The sequence below is a fragment of the Aotus nancymaae genome, unplaced genomic scaffold, assembly GCF_030222135.1.
Source record: "Aotus nancymaae isolate 86718 unplaced genomic scaffold, 86718_ANA_hifiasm-v0.15.2.pri h1tg000007l, whole genome shotgun sequence".
NCBI classification, from domain to species: domain Eukaryota; kingdom Metazoa; phylum Chordata; class Mammalia; order Primates; family Aotidae; genus Aotus; species Aotus nancymaae.
The window spans coordinates 2,819,321-2,840,559 of NW_026988418.1; the positions used below are offsets into that span (position 1 = coordinate 2,819,321).

Below are 21,239 nucleotides of genomic sequence, written 5' to 3' on the forward strand. Positions count from 1 at the left end.
TTAAGTAGCAGCAGCTCTTTTTTTTTTTTTTGAGACGGAGTTTCGCTCTTGTTACCCAGGCTGGAGTGCAATGGCGCGATCTCGGCTCACCGCAACCTCCGCCTCCTGGGTTCAGGCAATTCTCCTGCCTCAGCCTCCTGAGTAGCTGGGATTACAGGCACGTGCCACCATGCCCAGCTAATTTTTTGTATTTTTAGTAGAGACGGGATTTCACCATGTTGACCAGGATGGTCTCGATCTCTTGACCTCGTGATCCACCCACCTCGGCCTCCCAAAGTGCTGGGATTACAGGCGTGAGCCACCGCGCCCAGCCCAGCAGCAGCTCTTATTAGAGGTTGAACATTCAAAATCCGAAATGCTCCTAAATCTGAAACTTTCTGAATGCTGACATGATGCTCAAAAAAGTGCTCATTGGAGCATTTCAGATTTCAGATTTTCAGATTTGGGATGCTCAACCAGTAAGTATTTAATGCAGATATTCAAAAATTTGAGTGAATCTGAATTCAGAAACACTTCTGACCCCAAGCATTTTAGATAAGGGATATTCAACCTGTGTATGAAAGAGATTATTGAACTATTTAAATATAAATATAACTTTACCTTCCTTACTTCCTTTTTTTTTTTTTGAGAGAGAGTGTGTGTGTGTGTGTGCGCGCGCGCGCGTGTGTGTGTGTGTGAGAGAGAGAGATGGAGTTTCGCTCTTGTTGCCCAGGTTGGAGTGCAGTGGTGCGATCTGCGCTGACTTGAAATTTCCACCTCCCAGGTTCAAGCGATTCTCATGCCTCAGCTTCCCGAGTAGCTGGGACTACAAGAGTGTGCCACCATGCCCAGCTAATTGTGAGAGAGAGAGAGAGAATGTGTGTGTGTGTGTGTGTGTGTGTGTGTGTGTGTGTGTTTTTAGTATTGATGAGGTTTCACCATGTTGCCCAGGCTGGTCTTGAGCTCCCGAGCTCAGGCAGTCTGCTTGCTTCAGCCTCTCAAAGTGCTAGGATTACAGGCATGGGCCACTGTGCCTAGCCTGTTTTACTTTTCTGTGTAATTTATAGTGCTATCCAGTAGAACTTGCTGCCAAGATGGAGATGTTCTCTATCTATGGTCCAGTATAGTAACCACTGGCCACATGTAGCTTTCACCATGTGAAATGTGGCTAGTGGGTCTGAGGAACTGGATTTTAAATTTAATTTAAATGTCAATAGCTATATGTAGCTGCTGGCTGTCATGTTGGAAAGCACAGAAAGAATTTAAATGTCAGTTGCAGTGTGATAAAGGATTTGGTTATTGAGTAAAAGGGGGCCCTTTAATGTGGACTTGACATCTTCCCTACATACCTTGGCTTTCTGCCTTCTTTGACTTTTCATTCCTTCAGCTTCACCACCAGCATTTTATTGTACCAAAAGCAACTTTAAACTTGGGAGGCTTTGCCCGCCTCTGAACTGATTTTTCTTCAGCAGAAACATCTTTAATGCTACAAAATGGAATTATAGCGGTTGTTTTTTCTGGGAACCATGTTGTTGGAGAAATAGTCATTTTAGCTGAACTGCTTTGTAATGTTGCCTAAGAAAATATGGTATAATCAAATTATAGTAAAAAATGAAGTACACACATAATTACTTTTATAACCTTCCTTTTTCAGTGTTCCCTGGGACTTTCCCTTCCTGGTAATCTTAGCCAGCCATAGACCATTCTTTCTAGAATCGGTTTCCTAATCCTAGTGTGATCTGTGGTCTCATATTGACCAAATTGGTCTTATTCAAACTTCTAATTTTCTTTTATATTTATTTTTGTCCTCTTCCATTTTCTGTCATCCTCTGGCCTTAATTGAATCATCTGGCTCATGGAAGAAAAAGCAAGGGAAATAAATCCAGGCTAGTGAAATATGGCTTGTTCTGTCCCTCTGATAACTGAGAGAAACCCGATCTTAGGAGCAAGTATTTGTTTCATTATTTTCCTTCGTACTCTTAATGTGGCAAAAGTACCATTCTCTTCTGACCCTTTTTGTTTCCTTTTAGAGGTGTCTAAATCATAATGGAGTGTAACTGTAGTAGAGCTAAGTATGCACATTGCTTATTACACCTGTTCACATTGTTTTAGAATTCTGTTGCTCTATGGTAAACATGGATAATACAGTATCATTTTTGAGCAGTTTTTTAAATGTAAATCTGTATCTTATTCAGAGTGTGTGTCTGAAGTTATTAAGGACATTTCCCAACATTACTGGACCGTTTCCCTTCATAATCAGAGGAATTCTGTTTCAAGATTATTGCTGTGTGTGGGCTGTGGCCCTCAATTAGAATGAAGTTAAATGGCCACAGGGAGATTAAGCTAAGAGGTTGGCATTTTTCACACTGTTAATATGTTTTGACTAATTGAGTTATTAGTCCTAGTCAGAGAAGAGCTTTTCTTATTATCAGTGGTCAGTTAAGGCTATTCCCCAAGGTATATTTCATCTTAAATACTAGTCATTTGGTATCATTCTTCCCTTTTAGGATTTATATACATTGCACTTACTTGTACATCATTTTGAGGTTGATGCTTTTCTGTTCTCCATGGCTTTTTGCATTAAAAATTAAACAACAGATTTTAAAAAAGAACCAAGAAAAGAGTCATTGGGTTAAAGACGTAAGTAGTGCCGTAACTCTGTAATTACATGTCCATCGGAGGATGTATATTGAAATACAAAACCACATGTTTTCTTTTTTTTTTTTTTTTTAAATAGAGACAGGGTTTCACCATGTTGATCAGGCTGGTCTTGAACTCCTGACTTCAGGTGATCCGCCTGCCTTGGCCTCCCAAAGTGCTGGAATTACAGGCGTGAGCCACCGCGCCCGGCCTACCACATGTTTTCTTGATGCTTTATATGCATATGGCTTGTTCTTTCTCTTTATTCCTGCTCATCTTTCATTAAGTCATAAATGCCCCAAGAATAACCAGTCTCTGTATGGTACAGTGGGTCTAACAGCCATTATATTAAATCTTCTTTGGCTTGCAATTATCTAGATGTTTCAGAAAGAACAAGTGGATCCTCTTCAAATGAAATTGCAGCAGGTGAATGGACTTGGCCAGGGATTAATTCAGAGTGCAGGAAAAGACTGTGATGTGCAGGGTTTGGAACATGACATGGAAGAGATCAATGCTCGTTGGAATACATTGAATAAAAAGGTGAGTGACAAGCCAGTAACAAGTGTACTGGAAACAGAGGGCATAGAAAAGATAGATCTGCAGGCCGGGACTGGTGGTTCATGTCTCTAATCCCAGCACTTTGGGATGCTGAGGCAGGAGGATCACGAGGTCAAGAGATCAAGACTATCCTGGCCAACATGGTGAAACCCCATTTCTACTAAAAATACAAAAATTAGCTGGGCATGGTGATGCGTACCTGTAGTCCCAGCTACTTGGGAGGCTGAGGCAGGAGAATCACTTGAACCTAGGAGGTGGAGGTTGCAGTGAGCAGAGATCATGCCACTGCACTCCAGCCTGGGTGACAAGAGTGAGACTCCATCTCAAAAAAAAAAAAAATGTCAACAAACAGATGCTGGTGAAGCTGCAGAGGAAGGGGAATGCTTAGACATTGTTGATGGGAATGTAAGTTAGTTCTGCCCCTGAGGAAAGCAGATTGGAGATTTCTCAAAGAACTTAAAACAGAACTACCATTCAGCCTAGCAGTCCCATTACTGGGTATATATCTGCACCTCCCCTCTTCCCCTGCTCCACAAAAAGAAATAGTTCTACCAAAAAGACACATACACATACGTGCTTATTGCAACACTATACACCATAGAAAAGACATGGAATTAGCCAGATGCCCATCAACAGTGGATTGGATAAAGAAAATGTGGTACATATACACCATGGAATACTATGCAACCTTGAAAAAGAAGAAAATCATGTCCTTTAAAGCAACATGGATGCAGCTGGATAGAGGACATTACTGTAAGCAAATTAATGCAGGAACTGAAAACCAAATACTGCATATTATAAGCAGGAGCTAAACATTGGATATTCATGGACATAAAAATGGCAACTGTAGACACTGGGGGCTTCTAAGGGGGAAGGAAGGGAGGGGAACAAGAGTAGGGTTGATAAACTAACTGTAGGGTACTGTGCTCACTACTGGGCTGATGGGATGCTTTGTATCTCAAGCCTTGGCTTCGTGCAATATATCCATGTAACAAACCTGTACATGTAACTCCTCAATCTAAAGTAAAAGTTGAAATTATATTAAAAAGGGAAAAAAAAAATACATCTGAATCTGAGGTTTCCCGAAACCTGAATGGAAATAAAAATTTAGCAGTTGCAATCTATGGTTACTAAAAGGGATCAGTAGTAATTTGAAAACTACTTTCTTTTTGAACCTACATGTCCATGATACAGGTTGCACAAAGAATTGCACAGCTGCAGGAGGCTCTGTTGCATTGTGGGAAGTTTCAAGATGCCTTGGAGCCGTTGCTCAGCTGGTTGGCAGATACTGAGGAGCTCATAGCCAATCAGAAACCTCCATCTGCTGAGTATAAAGTGGTGAAAGCACAGATCCAAGAACAGAAGGTAAGTGAGAATGTTGGGACAGTGAACTGAAACAGCCATAGGGAGTGGTAGACAACACATTTGCTTATAGTTTAAGAAGGAATTCGGGAGTTTTAGTAGAATCCTAACCTACTTTGTGTGATCCTGAAAGGAAAGGTGGAAATTGATTTTATTTATCTTACTTAAATCTACTAGTTTACTGTGGCATATAGTAGACTGTATAATTTTACCTGTTTATGTATCCTAGTTCAGTGTTCATCCACAATTTTATGTTAAGAGGGTTTTGTTGTTTTCAGGATCAGTAATATTCTAGATAGTGTTGTATATCATTTACAAAGTTTTATCTATATTTTTTTGTTGGTTTAATTTCTATTTTAGTGCAGTTTTCTTTTTTTAAAAAAATTTATCCCAAAGGAAATTTTATTTTTTTTCTCAGCTTTATTGGTGTATAGTTGACAAATAAAAATTGTAAATGTTTATGATATACAATGTGATGTTTTGATACAGTATACATTGTGAAATGTTTACTGTTGTCAAAATAATTTAATATATTTATTACCTCAAATGTTAATCATTTTTTAGAGTATTTTCTCTTGGTTCAAAGGAAGTTCCCTATTAGTCACATAATGACAGTCACTGGTCCATTTAAAAATTTTAAGTGTGTGAAAAGTATGTAAGTGGTGAGAACTGTGCTATATCTCATGTTTTTGCTTCAAAGATGAAAAAAACTTCTTTTACTCAATGAAGCTCAGGATTTGGTGGGTTGGTTTCTTTTGTTTTTTGTTTTTCTTCCTAGTTCAGATTTTAAAATGACCTGTGTTACCACTTTTCATTATCTTTAAACATGTATATAATAGTTGCTCCAACGGCTCCTAGATGATCGAAAGGCCACAGTAGACATGCTTCAAGCAGAAGGAGGCAGAATAGCCCAGTCAGCAGAGGTGGCTGACAGAGAGAAAATCACTGGACAGCTAGAGAGTCTTGAAAGCAGATGGACTGAACTGCTCAGTAAAGCAGCAGCCAGGTAAGCCCAAAGGAATTTTGAGGAGTGGGTCAGAGGTTTGTTTTGTTGTTTTTTGACTTAGTATCACTGAAGTGCTCTGTAAGTTCTTCTGTGATTCATATAGATTTTTGAAAGGTGTTTAATGGCTTTTATTTGAAATGGGTAGGATTTTAGAGATGATCCTCATAACCAGAATCACACTCAGTAAATGATCTCCAGCATCCTCATAAATTTCCGAGAGCTGGAAAACTCATTCCTCTGTGTGGTGGTTCTGCTGTAGTATATTCATAGTTCCAGACAACAGACACAGACTCCTACAGTCCAACCAAGTTACTTTCTGAGTTTTTGAAACAGATTTTCCCCCCTTATATTTACAAGTAATGCTTTTGATACTAGGAATTGAAATGTGTCATATTTCTCTTCTCTTGGCTTATTCTAATAGTAGATTTTTTTGCCTTTAGGAGCTAGTCTGTGGTTCTGTTAAATTTCTGGGAATTCAGGAGATGCATGAACTTTCCTCAATAAATGGTCAAAAAAACAGGCAACAAATCTTCCTCCTCCAAGGAAACATTTCCTTTCTCTTTCCATAGCTATAAGTAACCCTGTAACTTGACCTGACATCACATAGATGTCTTTACTTTTATACAGTCCCCAGTTTTAAAATTAAATACCAGCTAATGAGAAATCAATCAGAGAGTCAGTGATTTGTTATTGTATCCTTTATGTTTCTGAAGTAGCCTATGGCAGTCTTCATATAATTCCTTTTTCAGTCTTTTTACATCCACTTGCCCATGACTTGCTTATTCCTTACCTGAGTTACAAAGTATGACTTGCCCATATTAATGGAAGAAACAAAATGGAAAGAGTTTAACTTACTTGTATTTCCACATTTTATACTGCTTATTTTTTTTCTCTCTGTCCATTTCCAATAATGGTACCATTAGCTTTCCAGTGTCCTAGGCTTAAAACCTCAACCCTATTTTTACTGTTTTTTAAAATTTTTCCTTTGTGCCCCACATCTATCAGCATGCTAAATTCTGTTTTACTTCACAGTGTCTTTCCTGTCCATCTGTTTCTCTAATTCCCACTCTTCCCTCAGTTCATGACTTATAAGCTCTCACTAGGTCTATTGAAATAGCTTCTTCAGTAGTCACTGTACTCTATCACTTACCCTCTGGCCTTCCCCTTCCCATGCCCCAGCTGCAGGTGAACCTTTCTGAAATAAGCCTCTAATCATATCTTTTCAAGCTCAGAGACATTTAATTGACTCCCTGTTAAACTAAAACCTTCAGCTTATGAGGCTGACGCACTGCCTGCCATGCTAAAAAGGTGCTTAAAATAAAATCTAAACCCTTTAACCCACCATTCAAAGCCCTCCTATTTGATCCTAACCCACCTTTCTTAGTTTCCACTATTATTCTTCTCACTCCTTATATTATAGCGAAAGTAAGCTATATTCTGTTCTTTACTATCTTCTGACAATTTCCTAACCATGTGTTTTATTTTATGGTGTTATAATACATCTTTCATGAAATGCTTTTGTCCATTTCTCTTCTCTAAAACTTTCCTGTATTCCCCAATCAAGGAATAATTTTCCTGCCTCTTCACTGCCATAATTCTTTATCCATACCTTGCATTATGATCATTATTTTACGTACTTACCTCCCTGGTCCATAGGCTCCTTAAAGTCATGGTTTGCTTATCTAATCCATATTTTCATGACTCCTTCCTTCTGCCTTACTTGTTTCCATCCTCATAGCCTAATATAATTTCTGGGCCACTATTTTGAACAGAAGAAACAAATACCAAGAGTAGATATTTGATGCTTCTGAATTACTTTTAGCTCTTCTCCCTAAAAATACCTTAAATCTTATTACAATGAATTCTTTCAAATTTTCAGATTCTAAAATCAAATGAGTAAGAAAGACATAAAAATAAGAGGCATTTTTTAAAAAATGAAATTCTGGTTTAATAATTTTTAATATATGTTTTACTTGCATTAATTGAAGATATATTTTGTTTATTTTGTTTGTTTGTTTGTTTTAAAAGGGTGGGGGTTGGTGTGGGGGCCCCTGGACAGCTACACCGCCCAGAGCGTCCCCAAGCCCCCGACCCCTACCCAAAGATACATTTTGAAGGCTGGCATAAACAAACTAGGAGAGAAAGTTTTATACTTAGATTGCCACTTAAAAATGTTTTTCTTTATATTCAAACATAATTGAATTTCAAATAACCAAAATGCCACATCTTTTTATTTAATCCACTTCTTATTAAAATAATTTTGTCAAGGCATAACTAACATAGGGCCTGGCGTAAATTAGGCATTGAGTAAAGGTTTGCTGAACTTACTGCATCATATACTCCCAGGCCTCTTCAAATGCCATAGTTTTTAGTCTGTTTTTAGTAATTCAAAGACAACATTATGATCTTTCATTGTTAATCTATGTGCTAATACAGTTCTGTGGTTGTTTTCTTGTCTGTTCCTTGTCAGTCTGTCTCCAATATCCAGACTTCCTCTCCCCTTTGTAATTTGCTGCTTTTATTTTATAGAGTAAAACAAACCACAGGTACTTTGAAAAGTACATCTCTTAGCACCTCTATGGTCTCAAAGACAATCATGTATCCAAGGAAAAGCCAAACTTAGTATGAATGTTATATTAAATAAGGGTTAAGATTCCAAGTGAGTTGTGAAGTCCATAATTTTTGTTCATTTTTGTTTTTGTTTGACTGCTTTCTGTGTTGGCAAATTCAGCCAGTATGAGGTTTTGTTTGTTTGTTTGTTTATTTTATTATTATTATTATTTTTTTTGCCTTAAATCTGTATTCAGGCCGGGCGCGGTGGCTCACGCCTGTAATCCCAGCACTTTGGGAGGCCGAGGTGGGTGGATCACGAGGTCAAGAGATCAAGACCATCCTGGTCAACATGGTGAAACTCTGTCTCTACTAAAAATGCAAAAAATTAGCTGGGCATGGTGGCGTGCGCCTGTAATCCCAGCTACTCAGGAGGCTGAGGCCCGAGAATTGCTTGAACCCAGGAGGCGGAGGTTGTGGTGAGCCGAGATCGCGCCATTGCACTCCAGCCTGGGTAACAAGAGCAAAACTCTGTCTCAAAAAAAAAAAAAAAAAAAAATCTGTATTCAAAGTTAGGTTTTGGGGCTTGAAATTACCAGAAGCCTGACTGGATTTGGGGGAGATGGGAAGAGAGTTCTAGTTCATAGGCAATATACTGTCTTTACTCTTCAGATATTCTCTTTACTCACAAATGAATGTAGTAGCGACACAGAGAGAGAATGAAAACAGACAACTTTTTGACTCCTTTAAACCTTATTTTAGTCACATGTTCAGGTGATATACATGCTACATTCTGTTTTGATTTATGTCAATATGGTATAAGGAGAACATTAGAAGATTTGATTCTACTGTTTGCTACTCAACTGGGTAATTGGGCAAATCTTTCTATGAGCCTTCTGTGTCAACTTTCTCTTTTATAACAGGGGGATAATTATTCTGTCCACCTTACAAGGTTATGACAGAATGAGAATAAGTTAATTGTGTGAAGTCCTTTAAAACATAGAAATGCTACATAATGTGTGTTCTGTTTACTATTGGTATTTAAACTGTACCTGGTAAAGACTGTTCTTTTACTGAGTATAGTACTATTATCAGTCTTAATGTGACTTTTTGCCTGAGCAGCTTGTTGTATATATTTGTATAGGCAAAAACAGCTGGAAGACATCCTGGTTCTGGCCAAACAGTTCCATGAGACAGCTGAGCCTATTTCTGACTTCTTATCGGTCACAGAGAAAAAGCTTGCTAACTCAGAACCTGTTGGCACTCAGACTGCCAAAATACAGCAGCAGATCATTCGGCACAAGGTAGGAAGTGGTTACAGTAAATGAAAACAGAAAACTGGAATTAGAAATCCTAGAAATGAGAAAACTGCCTGCAGCATTCTAGCAGATATATGTTTTGTGGATTTAACTTAAAATATGGTCAGATTATTAATTAGAAAAGTCACATTCTTGAAATACAAATGAAATGGACTGATAGGCTACCATTGGAATAAACAGCTTTTGTTCCCAATTTTTGTATTATTTTTGCCCTTCAGTAGGTGAATTTTATAATTGTTTAATTTGTTGTATCATTTGCTATTCATCATTTTGTGTTTACTTTTCATTTATTTTGTTTCTGTTATTCATTTTTTCCATCTGGATTTCCAGGCTCTGGAAGAAGACATAGAAAACCATGCAACAGATGTGCATCAGGCAGTCAAAATTGGGCAGTCCCTCTCCTCCCTGACATCTGCAGAGCAGGGTGTGCTGTCTGAAAAGATAGACTCGTTGCAGGCCCGATACAGTGAGATTCAAGACCGCTGTTGTCGTAAGGCAGCCCTGCTTGACCAAGCTCTGGCTAATGCTAGGCTATTTGGGGAGGATGAGGTGGAGGTGCTCAACTGGCTGGCTGAGGTTGAGGACAAGCTCAGTTCAGTGTTCGTAAAGGATTTCAAACAGGATGTCCTGCACAAACAGCATACTGACCACCTGGTATTCATGTTTCCATTTTTATTGGTTATGTTACTCAGTTATTTAGTTATTTTGATTCATGTCCCTCTTCATTTCTTTTCTTTTTTTTCATCATTACAAACACTTCAACTTTATTTTATACACAAGTGCATAGTTTGTGGACTTGATGCTGATTGCTAATCTGTTTTTGGATGAGTCCATGGAAATATTTATATTTAACAAATTGAATCAATAATTCTAGAAGATGGTACAGGATATAGTCAGGGCCCATCTGCACTCCATCTTACGATTTACATCATTAGGTGATGGGTCACTAAGATTCTATTTGAGCAGTTTTTGAAAAAGGATGTAGTGCCCAGGATTTGATCATAGAGTTAGAACTTTTAGGATATTTCTGGATTTGCTCAAATTCCAGGGATTCTGTGTCATCTTAATAGAAAGAAGAGTTTGCCTTTTTCATTTCATTTTTAAGAAATCTGTTTGGGAGTAGTAAAAATAGGCAAAGTAATTTTTCTAATAGTATGATTCTTTTTCTTCATTGGCTTTAAATATGAAGAGAGTTTTTAACCTGGATTCTGATTTAAGTCAATCTGTTCTTACTGAATTTCTTCTCGAACTTCCTGTTTATTCTTTATTTTGGACACAGTAGACAATTTTGCTGAATTTCACTTCTGCCTTTCTTGGGTTCAGGTTTGGTACCAATAGATGGGTAAAGCTGATATAATTCTAAATCTTTTTCTCATCCAGCACATAGGAAAGCTTGCCTATAGGTATTTGATTTAATTATTTTGAATAGTCAGTGGGCTAACCAAAGAGAAAATAAGGGGATCAAATATCTGATGTTTAAATTAAACTAGTATTAATCTCTTTACTTTAAATTTGGTCTCTTAAAGGCCTCACATTTTGTTTCCTTTGTAGTACCATAGTTTTGGGATTAATGATAATCCTTTCTTTCAGGCTTTAAATGAAGAAATTGTTAATAGAAAGAAGAATGTAGATCAAGCTATTAAAAACGGTCAGGCTCTTCTAAAACAAACCACAGGTACTTTGAAAAGTGCATCTCTTAGCACCTCTATAGTCTCAAAGACAATCATGTATCCAAGGAAAGAAGTTCCCTGCATTAGGCTCTTCTCTATGTATATATGAGAAGCTTAATATTCACTGATTATATTCCCTACTCTGTGCTCCAGAAGGTTGTTTCCTGCTAAATCTTTTGAAAACTAAAAAGTTGTCTCACATCTGGTTATAGATAATGATTCCTCCTCTCCTTCAGTATCTTGAATGCCAGCATCCACTGAAAGGTGCTGGGAACATCTAGAAACACTTAAAGCCTAACTCAGATTTTAATAATTCAGAATTGGCTTCTTTTATCAAGTGGAAAGTTTATTTCCCATTTACCCTTAGTATGGGATAGGTGAAATCATTGCCACAGAGAGAGCATCTATGAAATTAAAGCTCTGATTTGAAGAAAAGGGGATCAGAGACTCCTCATTCGTAGATCTCTTAAATAAGAGTAATTATGTGCTATCTTCCACAGGTGAGGAAGTGTTACTTATCCAGGAGAAACTAGATGGAATAAAGACTCGTTATGCAGACCTCACAGTTACTAGCTCCAAGGCCCTCAGAACTTTAGAGCAAGCCCGGCAACTGGCCACCAAGTTCCAGTCTACTTACGAGGAACTGACCGGGTGGCTGAGGGAGGTGGAGGAGGAGCTGGCAGCCAGTGGAGGACAGTCTCCCACAGGGGAGCAGATACCCCAGTTTCAGCAAAGACAGAAGGTGAGCTGTCATTTTAGTGTAAAAGGAAAAAAAGACTTCCTCTTTGTCAGAATCCTAAAGTTTTATCAACCTTTACCTTAAATATAAAGTAAAAATGTGTGCCCTCCCTTTCTTGTTTACTCATGGACAGTAAGATTTGACATAAAGACATATATGTTACATATGCGTTGTATGAAGAAGTTGAATCTTAAATCCCTAAAAAGTTTGCTTTGTAATGTTTTATAACTTAACGTCTTTTATTTATTCTCTAAAGAATGCTTCATGGTTTTATTTGATATCTCTGCAAGATCTAGTGTAGTTCTAGATACGTAGAAATATTATATAAGTACTTGTTAGATTAAATACTGAGCCTTTGGTTAAAGCATTATTTATCATTTCTGTTGAAGTAAGGAGATGAAGGAAGTATTAATTGTTTTTAAACCAGAGACAGTCTGGCTCAAAAAGTCTAACAGACCGTTCTAAGCAAGCAACAGTGAAGTCTAAAGTCAGGCTTCAGAATGATTGAAAAATCTGAGATGAGAAAAAAATAACTGAAGGAAGGAGGTCAGAGTCCTACTGGGATGTGTGGTAGAGATAGCACTTTCCACCCAGCACAGCTGCTGATGTGCTTTATTTAGCAAGGTATGGCCTGAAAACTCTTTTTCCCTCCTTAGGAATTAAAGAAGGAGGTCATGGAGCACAGGCTGGTGTTGGACACAGTGAATGAGGTGAGCCGTGCTCTCTTAGAGCTGGTGCCCTGGAGAGCCAGAGAAGGGCTGGATAAACTTGTGTCTGATGCTAACGAGCAGTACAAACTAGTCAGTGACACTATTGGACAAAGGGTGGATGAAATTGATGCTGCTATTCAGAGATCACAACAGGTAATGTTTATAACACCTCTGCATTTATATTTTAGACAGTATTGATGTGTGAGATACAATACTATGACCCACATAAATACAGACTCAGAAATAGGAATGAGCTTAAGCTAAATCTGGTGGAATAAATATGTTTTGTTGATAGGAAATGATTGGGTAGAAGTTTGTGAGGATGGATGCAGTTTTGACCAAAATACTTGACCCCTTTGAGTAGAGAAGTACTTGGAGAAGAATCTACATGAGATCTTTTCTTAGTTAATGCCCTGCTAAGAAGGCTGATGGTGATAGGAGTAGATAATAACTAGATTGAAAAGTTCCAAATGATCACAATCTTAGATTGACATAATTAACTCTCTTAGCATTAGATAGAAGAGGGGAAGGAATCAAGAACTATAATTACTATGAAATATGCAAACCAAAATAGCAGAGCTATCTAAAATAGAACCTTCTCAGTAAACACAGGTGTCATATTTCCCTTGATCTTTTTTCCTTCCTGGTTTCTGGAAAAAAAAAAGTCATTTGTTCTTTTGTGTAGCTGAATACACACCTCTTAATGTGCCATAGTACAAAAAATAAGTTAATATAATGCCTTAAGATCATAGTGATAAGTGTATGCTTTTTGAACCACACAGCAATTTGCTCCAAGTGCAAGTATATTCCCAATGTGTCTTTAGAGTTATCGCTAATCTTGGCCAGGTATTTCAATATGAAACTTATTGTGCTTGGGAGAAGCTTATTTTAAATATAAGTGTATACTGGCAAAGTTGAAGAGGAAGAGATAAAAGATTGGGGAGGTCAGGCACCAGAGACTGGCCTCACACCTGTAGTCCCAGCACTTCAGGAGGCTGAGGCAGGAGAATCCCTGAGGAGCCAAGGGTTCAGGACCAGCCTGGGCAACATAATGAGACACCATCTCTACAGAAATATTAAAAAATTAGCCAAGTGTGGTGTCATGTGCCTGTATAGTCCTAGCTATTAGGGAAGCTGAAGTGGCAGGATCACTTGAGCATAGGAGTTAGAAGCTGCAGTTAGCTATGATTGTGCCACTACACTCCAGCCTGGGCAACAGAATGAGACTCTGTCTCTGAGGGGCAAGGATGGGGGGAAGATTGGGGAGCCCTCATGAAACAACAGTCATGTAGAACATGTTTTTGGTTTTCGTTATTACATTACCATGTAAAAATCTGTTGTTGGGCAGGGCACGGTAGCTCACACCTATAATCCCAGCACTTTGGGAAGCCAAGGAGTGCAGATCATGAAGTCAAGAGATTGGGACCATCCTGGCCAACATGGTGAAACCCCATCTCTACTAAAAATACAAAAATTAGCCAGGCGTGGTGGCATGTGCCTGTAGTCTCAGCTACTCGGGAGGCTGAGGCAAGAGAATCGCTGGGACATGGGAGGTGGAGGTTGCAGTGAGCCAAGCGCTACAGCAAGACTCCGTCTCAAAAAAAAAAAATGTGGTATTCTTCTGGGGTCTTATGCTGCTTCAGCTGAGTGAGCACTTCCAAGTTAACTTGCCTCTGCTGTCTACTGCCATATTAGGTTTATATTTAAACATCTGACTACACCTGCTACTGTTCCATCTCTGGGTAGGAAAGAGCATTGGCAGGAAGAGTGTAGTCTCATGAAAACACTGATTAGAGGTATATTTCTTTTGAAGGAGATTGATTTCTGTTGTTATTTCTAGCTGTAGAAACAATAACTGGGGAGTCGGGCGCGGTGGCTCACGCCTGTAATCCCAGCACTTTGGGAGGCCGAGGTAGGTGGATCACGAGGTCAAGAGATCGAGACCATCCTGGCCGTGGTGAAACCCCCGTCTCTATTAAAAATACAAAAATTAGCCGGGCGTGGTGGCACACGCCTGTGGTCCCAGCTACTCGGGGGGCTGAGGTGGAAGAATCGCTTGAACCCAGGAGGTGGAGGTTGCAGTGAGCCAAGACTGCGCCACTGCACTCTAGCCTGGCAACAGAGCAAGACTCCATCTCAAAAAAAAAAAAAGAATAATAACTGGGTTCTGTAACTTCTTCTAAAGAAATTGAAATATCAGTTCTAACTTGTTTGCACCTTGATTTGTGATTTTATGAAATTCTTCCCAGTTTTGACTCTACTTTGTGAGATATAAACCGTATTACTGAAAATCAGGCCTTGCTGTGTTGAATAAATTATAGTTCTAAGAAGGAGACTTGGCTGTATATAATTTCTTTATTTTTCTTTAATACATCTATTAGTATGAGCAAGCTGCTGATGCAGAACTAGCTTGGGTTGCTGAAACAAAACGGAAACTGATGGCCCTGGGTCCAATTCGCCTGGAACAGGACCAGACCACAGCTCAGCTTCAGGTACAGAAGGTACGTGCCCGCCCTGTCCTGAGCTAATAGAATCATCAATAACTTAAGAGTCACTAGGAGAGTTTCCTACTATCCCATGTCAAGTAGAATAATTTAATGGCATGATGGTAAATAGAAACTAATTTTATACATACTTGGTTGAGATGAGGAAGAATTTTTTTTGCTTTGTGAAAAAGAAAAATAGGCCTATTAATCCAGGAAAGAATAATTAGCAATTTCTGGCTGGGCACGGTGGCTCATGCCTGTAATCCCAGCACTTTGGGAGGCCCAGGGCAGCCAGATCACCTGAGGTCGGGAGTTCGAGACCAGCCTGACCAACATGGAGAAACCCTGTCTGCATTAAAAATACAAAATTAGCCAGGTGTGGTGGTGCATGCCTGTCGTGCATGCCTGTGCTCGGGAGGCTGAGGCAGGAGAATCGCTGGAACCCAGGAGGCAGAGGTTGTGGTGAGCCGAGATCACACCAGCCTGGGCAACAAGAGTTACACTCCGTCTCAAAAAATAATAATAATAATTAGCAATTTCCTTGGTGATTTTTAGGAGAGTAGAAATTTTTGTAAGCTACTAAAAAGAAGCTAAAGAAGATGTTGGATAAGCAAAGTGTCAAACTATATAAGAACAATTTTTGATGTGGCTTTTTCATAGATTGTGTCTTAACATTCAGAAACACAGGATAAGGGTCTTTTTACTTCTTGACTTAACTGCAGTTTACTTTTCAAAGGCTTTCTCCATTGACATTATTCGACACAAAGATTCAATGGATGAACTCTTCAGTCACGGTGGTGAAATCTTTGGCACATGTGGGGAGGAGCAGAAAGCTGTATTACAGGTGAATTACATTTATTTACTTGCCATATTGTTCCTGTCTTGATTGTGGTGAATTAAAAGCACAATTGTGAAATGATGGTTTAAGGGTTTTTTTTTCCTCCTGGACTTTTCTTATAATTGTTATTAAAGTCCAGCTTGATTTTCTAGGGAATTTAGAATCCCAACCCTGTGTGCACAAATGTCTAAAACAACCATCCTGTATAATGTGATATATATTGCAAATCCATATTCTTTTTAACAGAGGAATTGCTACTTATCCTCACTCCACAGGGAGAAGCTTTGAATTACTTTTCAAGGTATTTATGGTAGATTTTTTTTAGAACCGTATGCAGATATTAATTCCTTCTTCATATCCTTCTAAAAGGTCATACCTATTTTTAAAAGGATTGGTCAAGAGAGTTTGTAGACAAGTTTTGTTTTGTTTTGTTTTGTTTTATAAAGGATATGGTTAACCACAGTTTCCTTAGAAATATTCATAAACTAAGCTACTCATCCTAAACATTTGAAACATAAATGGCAGCTTTCTGGAGACTTTTTAATCAGAAGAAAAATGACAGGTAAAATTTGATGGGCAAAAATTCCATTGTAGTGTCTTAGATGTTCAGTTTTAAACTGATCCATTATAACAACACTATATTGGCCAGGCGCAGTGGCTCACACCTGTAATCCCAACATTTTGGGAGGTCGAGGCAGGCAGATAGCCTGAGATCAGGAGTTTGAGACCAGCCTGACCAACATGGAGAAACCCCATCTCTACTAAAAATACAAAAATTAGCTGGACATGGTGGTGGTTGCCTGTAATCCCAGCTACTCAGGAAGCCGAGGCAGGAGAGTTGCATGAACCCAGGAGGCGGAGGTTGCAGTGAGCCAAGATTGTGCCACTGCACTCCAGCCTAGGTGACAGAGTGAGACTGTCTCAAAAATGTATATATAATAATAATACTATATCTAAGGTTGTGTGTCATTACTGAAAGGTTAATTTTGTACTATTTTACTGTCTTTTAAACTTTTTTAAAAATTATAGAAATAAAACGTATGATAGGAAAATTAGAAAATTTCAGGCAAGTATAAAGAAGAAAATAAAAATCACTTATATTCTTTATTGAGATTTTAAAATAATTTAGTCGTGTATTCTTTTAGACCTTTTAATATATGTATACCTATTTTTTTCTTGAGTTTATAATAGTAATATCCCTTTTTTTTACTTACATAGGAAAAGACAGAGTCTCTAATACAGCAATATGAAGCCATTAGCCTACTCAATTCAGATCGTTATGCCCGCCTAGAGCGGGCCCAGGTCTTAGTAAACCAGTTTTGGGAAACTTATGAAGAGCTCAGTCCCTGGATTGAGGAAACTCGGACACTAATAGCACAGTTACCCCCTCCGGCCATTGATCATGAGCAGCTCAGGCAGCAGCAAGAGGAAATGAGGGTAAGGACGTGCCAAGTTTCATTTTATTGCTCTCAAATGTTCTCTATAATTTATTTAAAATAACATGTATTAGTGTCTATAGGTGCAAGTTCTGTATTATGAAGTTAATTCTTAATCAGTTAGAATTTCTTTGCATAATATATATACGAATTGTTTTCTTTGTTGTTTAATATAAATTGATTAAACACTAAGATTATGGAGATGTCGGCCGGGCGCGGTGGCTCAAGCCTGTAATCCCAGCACTTTGGGAGGCCGAGGCGGGTGGATCACGAGGTCGAGAGATCGAGACCATCCTGGTCAACATTGTGAAACCCCGTCTCTATTAATACAAAAAAATTAGCTGGGCACGGTGGCGCGTGCCTGTAATCCCAGCTACTCAGGAGGCTGAGGCAGGAGAATTGCCTGAACCCAGGAGGCGGAGGTTGCAGTGAGCCGAGATCGCGCCATTGCACTCCAGCCTGGGTAACAAGAGCGAGACTCCGTCTCAAAAAAAAAAAAAAAAAAGATTATGGAGATGTCAAGAACCTTGGTATGATGGAGCTAAAGAACTAACTAAAAATCAATGGAATTTTAAATATTTCCGGGAACAATGGGGTGCTATTACACTCAAGGTGTGGTTGGATGGCACTTTCTACTTAGTTAGGCACCAACTGGTGTGAAAGCTGTGAGAGAATGTCAGAAAGCATTTGCTCTGTATAGCTAATGACACTTTAAAATGTTTATTTTTGGTTTATGGCTTGTGCTTGTTGCTATTCCTGTAAGTGGAAGGATATAAACTGGACGTAGCCAGCAGTAAAGTCAAGGAGTGGTTGGATTGCCAAAAATGTTGCTATTCATAGCTTATCCAGCTTGGTATCTCAGTCTGGGGAGGTAGACAGTTATTAAACCATGTAGAGTAAAATAGACTACATAGAAGTACTTATGAGTACAGAAGAGGCTGGAGTAGATTTGTATGACACAGGTGGTGGGGAGAGAAGAGAGGATGTTTTCAGGAAAGCTGCATCATAACTGACTTTTTAAAATTAAGAGAATTGGGTAGTGTTAGAACCTAAGATTTAGGTGTTTTTTTGTTTTCTCATAAATGATGAGATGCTGGGCCTTGCTGGATTTTAACAATTTTGTTTGTTCCTTTTCTTAAAGTTGATATTAGCTCTGATCAAAGTATCTAAATAAGTAAACTGGTATAAAAGTACTCATTATGGTTTAATTCTTCTTTACCTAGCAATTAAGGGAATCTATTGCTGAACACAAACCTCATATTGACAAACTACTAAAGATAGGCCCGCAACTAAAGGAATTAAACCCCGAGGAAGGGAAAATGGTGGAAGAAAAATACCAGAAAGCAGAAAACATGTATGCCCAAATAAAGGAGGAGGTGCGCCAGCGAGCCCTGGCTCTGGATGAGGCTGTGTCCCAGTCTGCACAGGTATGTGTATGTCTGACACTCATAACCTTCAACTGTCTGCTGTTCTAAACAAGAGGTCTCTGTATCAGGTATGCCTTTGTGCTCAGGAATTTCCAGACCAGCATGTCTGGAATAATACATGATTGGTAGATGGAACAGAAAGCTTAGCCTATCTGCATTTTTATTACAAGGAACATTGGCATACTGGCATTCTAAGGAGAGTGAAATGCATCTTGGCTGGTATATCGTCCGTTGATGGTTTCTCTGAAAACTTTATGTTGTGATGATCCTTTTAGCAGATGATTTTGGATAAATTTATCTTGCAGATTCGAAAGCAGTGACTACCTCAAAAAAATACTTCTTATTGGGCTTGTTACTTTTTGCTTTAGAGCCACAGCACATTAGTTTTCTTAAGCAACCAGCTAACTCATAGTTCAGATGCTTGAGTAGGGAGTAGTAAAAGCCAAAAAGAAGCAAAAACCACCAGCAGAGGAGTTTAAAGCATGTAACTACATACTTTCAACTAATATATTACTCTTAGTGGTACTGTTGTCATGTCTGGGTATTTTATTCCTATGTTTAGTCAATATTCTTGGTTAATATTTGTACTTACTCAAGTTTCTCCCCCTACCTGCCGTCCCATCTCTCACTCACATTGTGGAATGTGTTACTTTGTGTTGTTGCTGCCTGCTCCTGTCTTCCCCACATCGTCACATTTCATTGTTGTGTTGACCGCGCCCACCATTACAGATTACAGAGGTAAGGTTCCCATCCCCATTGGGACTAGGGTGTTCTTATAATGCTGAAAATTGAGGTCATTACCTATAAGGAAATTTCTCTTAAATTATTGGAATAAATTTAATTAGTACAGTTTATTATGCCAGTTTCATTTGGGGTGGAACCTAGAAGTGAGAGAGTGATGGGAAGTGATTTTGTTAAGAAGTCCCACCGTGTTTTTTCTATAGGACACTTGAAATTGATAAGCCTTTCTCTAACTAAAACCAGAGTTGGTTTGAGATAGATTTTTCTTAGGAGGCAAGCTTATTTGTTTTGCTCTCTTTTCTCCCCTCTCTGCAGCAAATTTTAATGAGAACTTTTCAGTTGTAGTCATGTTATTCAAAGTACCAGAAAAGTGGGAAGGTAATAATTCTTTAAGAATAAGGTTAGATTTGGTCTTCCTTAATTACCTTTCATTATTCCAACATTTTTTTCTCTCTTATTGTTCCATAAGGTGGGTTGTTAAATTGCATGCCATGATACTTTTAAACTGCAAGTCATGTAGCATATTAAGTTCCCCATCCATTTACACAGATGGTGGAGGGCATCTAATTTGTTGGTCTAGTCTGTTGCATGCAACTGTCATCTCAGATGTTGACATACTGACTCTAAGCAGTTTCACAGTCTTGTCCCTTCTTTGTTACATTAGATGGAAGAGGAGAAATACTGTGGCAGCACTAAAGATTTGAATTGGTTTCTAGTATATTAATATATTTCGATTCTTAAAATAAATATTGGCTTTTTTTTTTTCTAATGGGCCAGCTCTGGTATACTATGCCCAAAACAGTTTTGGTTTTGTTTGTTTGTTTGTTTGTTTTTGTGTTTTTTTGAGACAGAGTCTTACTCTGTCACTCAGGCTGGAATGCAGTGGTGCAATCTCGGCTCACTGCAACCAATTCTCATGCCTCAGCTTCCCTAGTAGCTGGGACTACAGGTGTGCACCACCACACCCGGCTAATTTTTTGTATTTTTAGTAAGGCCAGGGTTTCACCATGTTTGTCAGGCTGGTCTTGTACTCCTGACCTCAGGTGATTGCCTACCTCAGTCTCTCAAAGTGCTGGGATTGCAGGTATGAACCAACATGCCTGGCCCATAACAGTTTCTTAACAGCTACTAGGCTGTTATCCTAAACAGTAGTAGGATAATATCTTGTCTTTATTCCCTAACATTTCCCCAAGAAGAGTGATGAGGTATGCTGTGATGGTAATGTTCCAACGTTTGTTTAGTTTCATGATAAAATTGAGCCTATGTTGGAGACACTGGAGAATCTTTCCTCTCGCCTGCGTATGCCACCACTGATCCCTGCTGAAGTAGACAAGATCAGAGAGTGCATCAGTGAAAATAAGAGTGCCACCGTGGAGCTAGAAAAACTGCAGCCATCGTTTGAGGCCTTGAAGCGCCGTGGAGAGGAGCTCATTGGACGATCTCAGGGAGCAGACAAGGATCTGGCTGCAAAAGGTGCTTGATGACTGTCACTATTTTTAAAGAAAATCAACAGAATGAATTCTAGGCTGTGGTTATCTTCAGCATTCTACCCGATTCATTTATTTCCTTGAATGCAAAGGCAGTCCCCAGTAATGAGTATTCTAGAAAGTCATTGGAAAATCATTTGGCATTCAGAACACATTTCCCCATTGAAACAAGGTTACAATTGGTAGTTAGATTCCCAGGCTAGGAAACAAAGGCTCCTTTAACCCCTAATGTGAGTAAACTACAGTATTAGTGTGTAAAACATAGCTACCTTTTGTAACACTTTCCTTGGG

The 21,239-nt window shown here is 38.8% G+C and overlaps 1 protein-coding gene across 16 annotated transcripts in view; it reads left to right on the forward strand.

Annotated features, from left to right (window-relative positions):
* MACF1 (microtubule actin crosslinking factor 1) overlaps nucleotides 1-21,239 on the forward strand; it is a 329,515-nt gene that overhangs the window by 260,581 nt on the left and 47,695 nt on the right. For 13 of the 16 annotated variants that reach the window (XM_064372195.1, XM_064372194.1, XM_064372199.1 and 10 more), the window contains 13 exons: nucleotides 2,998-3,159; nucleotides 4,372-4,542; nucleotides 5,379-5,545; nucleotides 9,240-9,399; nucleotides 9,745-10,068; nucleotides 11,005-11,089; nucleotides 11,585-11,826; nucleotides 12,480-12,686; nucleotides 14,915-15,034; nucleotides 15,756-15,863; nucleotides 17,076-17,294; nucleotides 18,517-18,720; nucleotides 20,703-20,934. In XM_064372195.1, coding sequence (XP_064228265.1) covers nucleotides 2,998-3,159; nucleotides 4,372-4,542; nucleotides 5,379-5,545; nucleotides 9,240-9,399; nucleotides 9,745-10,068; nucleotides 11,005-11,089; nucleotides 11,585-11,826; nucleotides 12,480-12,686; nucleotides 14,915-15,034; nucleotides 15,756-15,863; nucleotides 17,076-17,294; nucleotides 18,517-18,720; nucleotides 20,703-20,934 — 2,401 coding nt within the window. The remainder of the gene's footprint in view (nucleotides 1-2,997; nucleotides 3,160-4,371; nucleotides 4,543-5,378; nucleotides 5,546-9,239; nucleotides 9,400-9,744; nucleotides 10,069-11,004; nucleotides 11,090-11,584; nucleotides 11,827-12,479; nucleotides 12,687-14,914; nucleotides 15,035-15,755; nucleotides 15,864-17,075; nucleotides 17,295-18,516; nucleotides 18,721-20,702; nucleotides 20,935-21,239) is intronic. The other 3 variants (XM_064372197.1, XM_064372200.1, XM_064372201.1) reach the window with 1 other exon arrangement.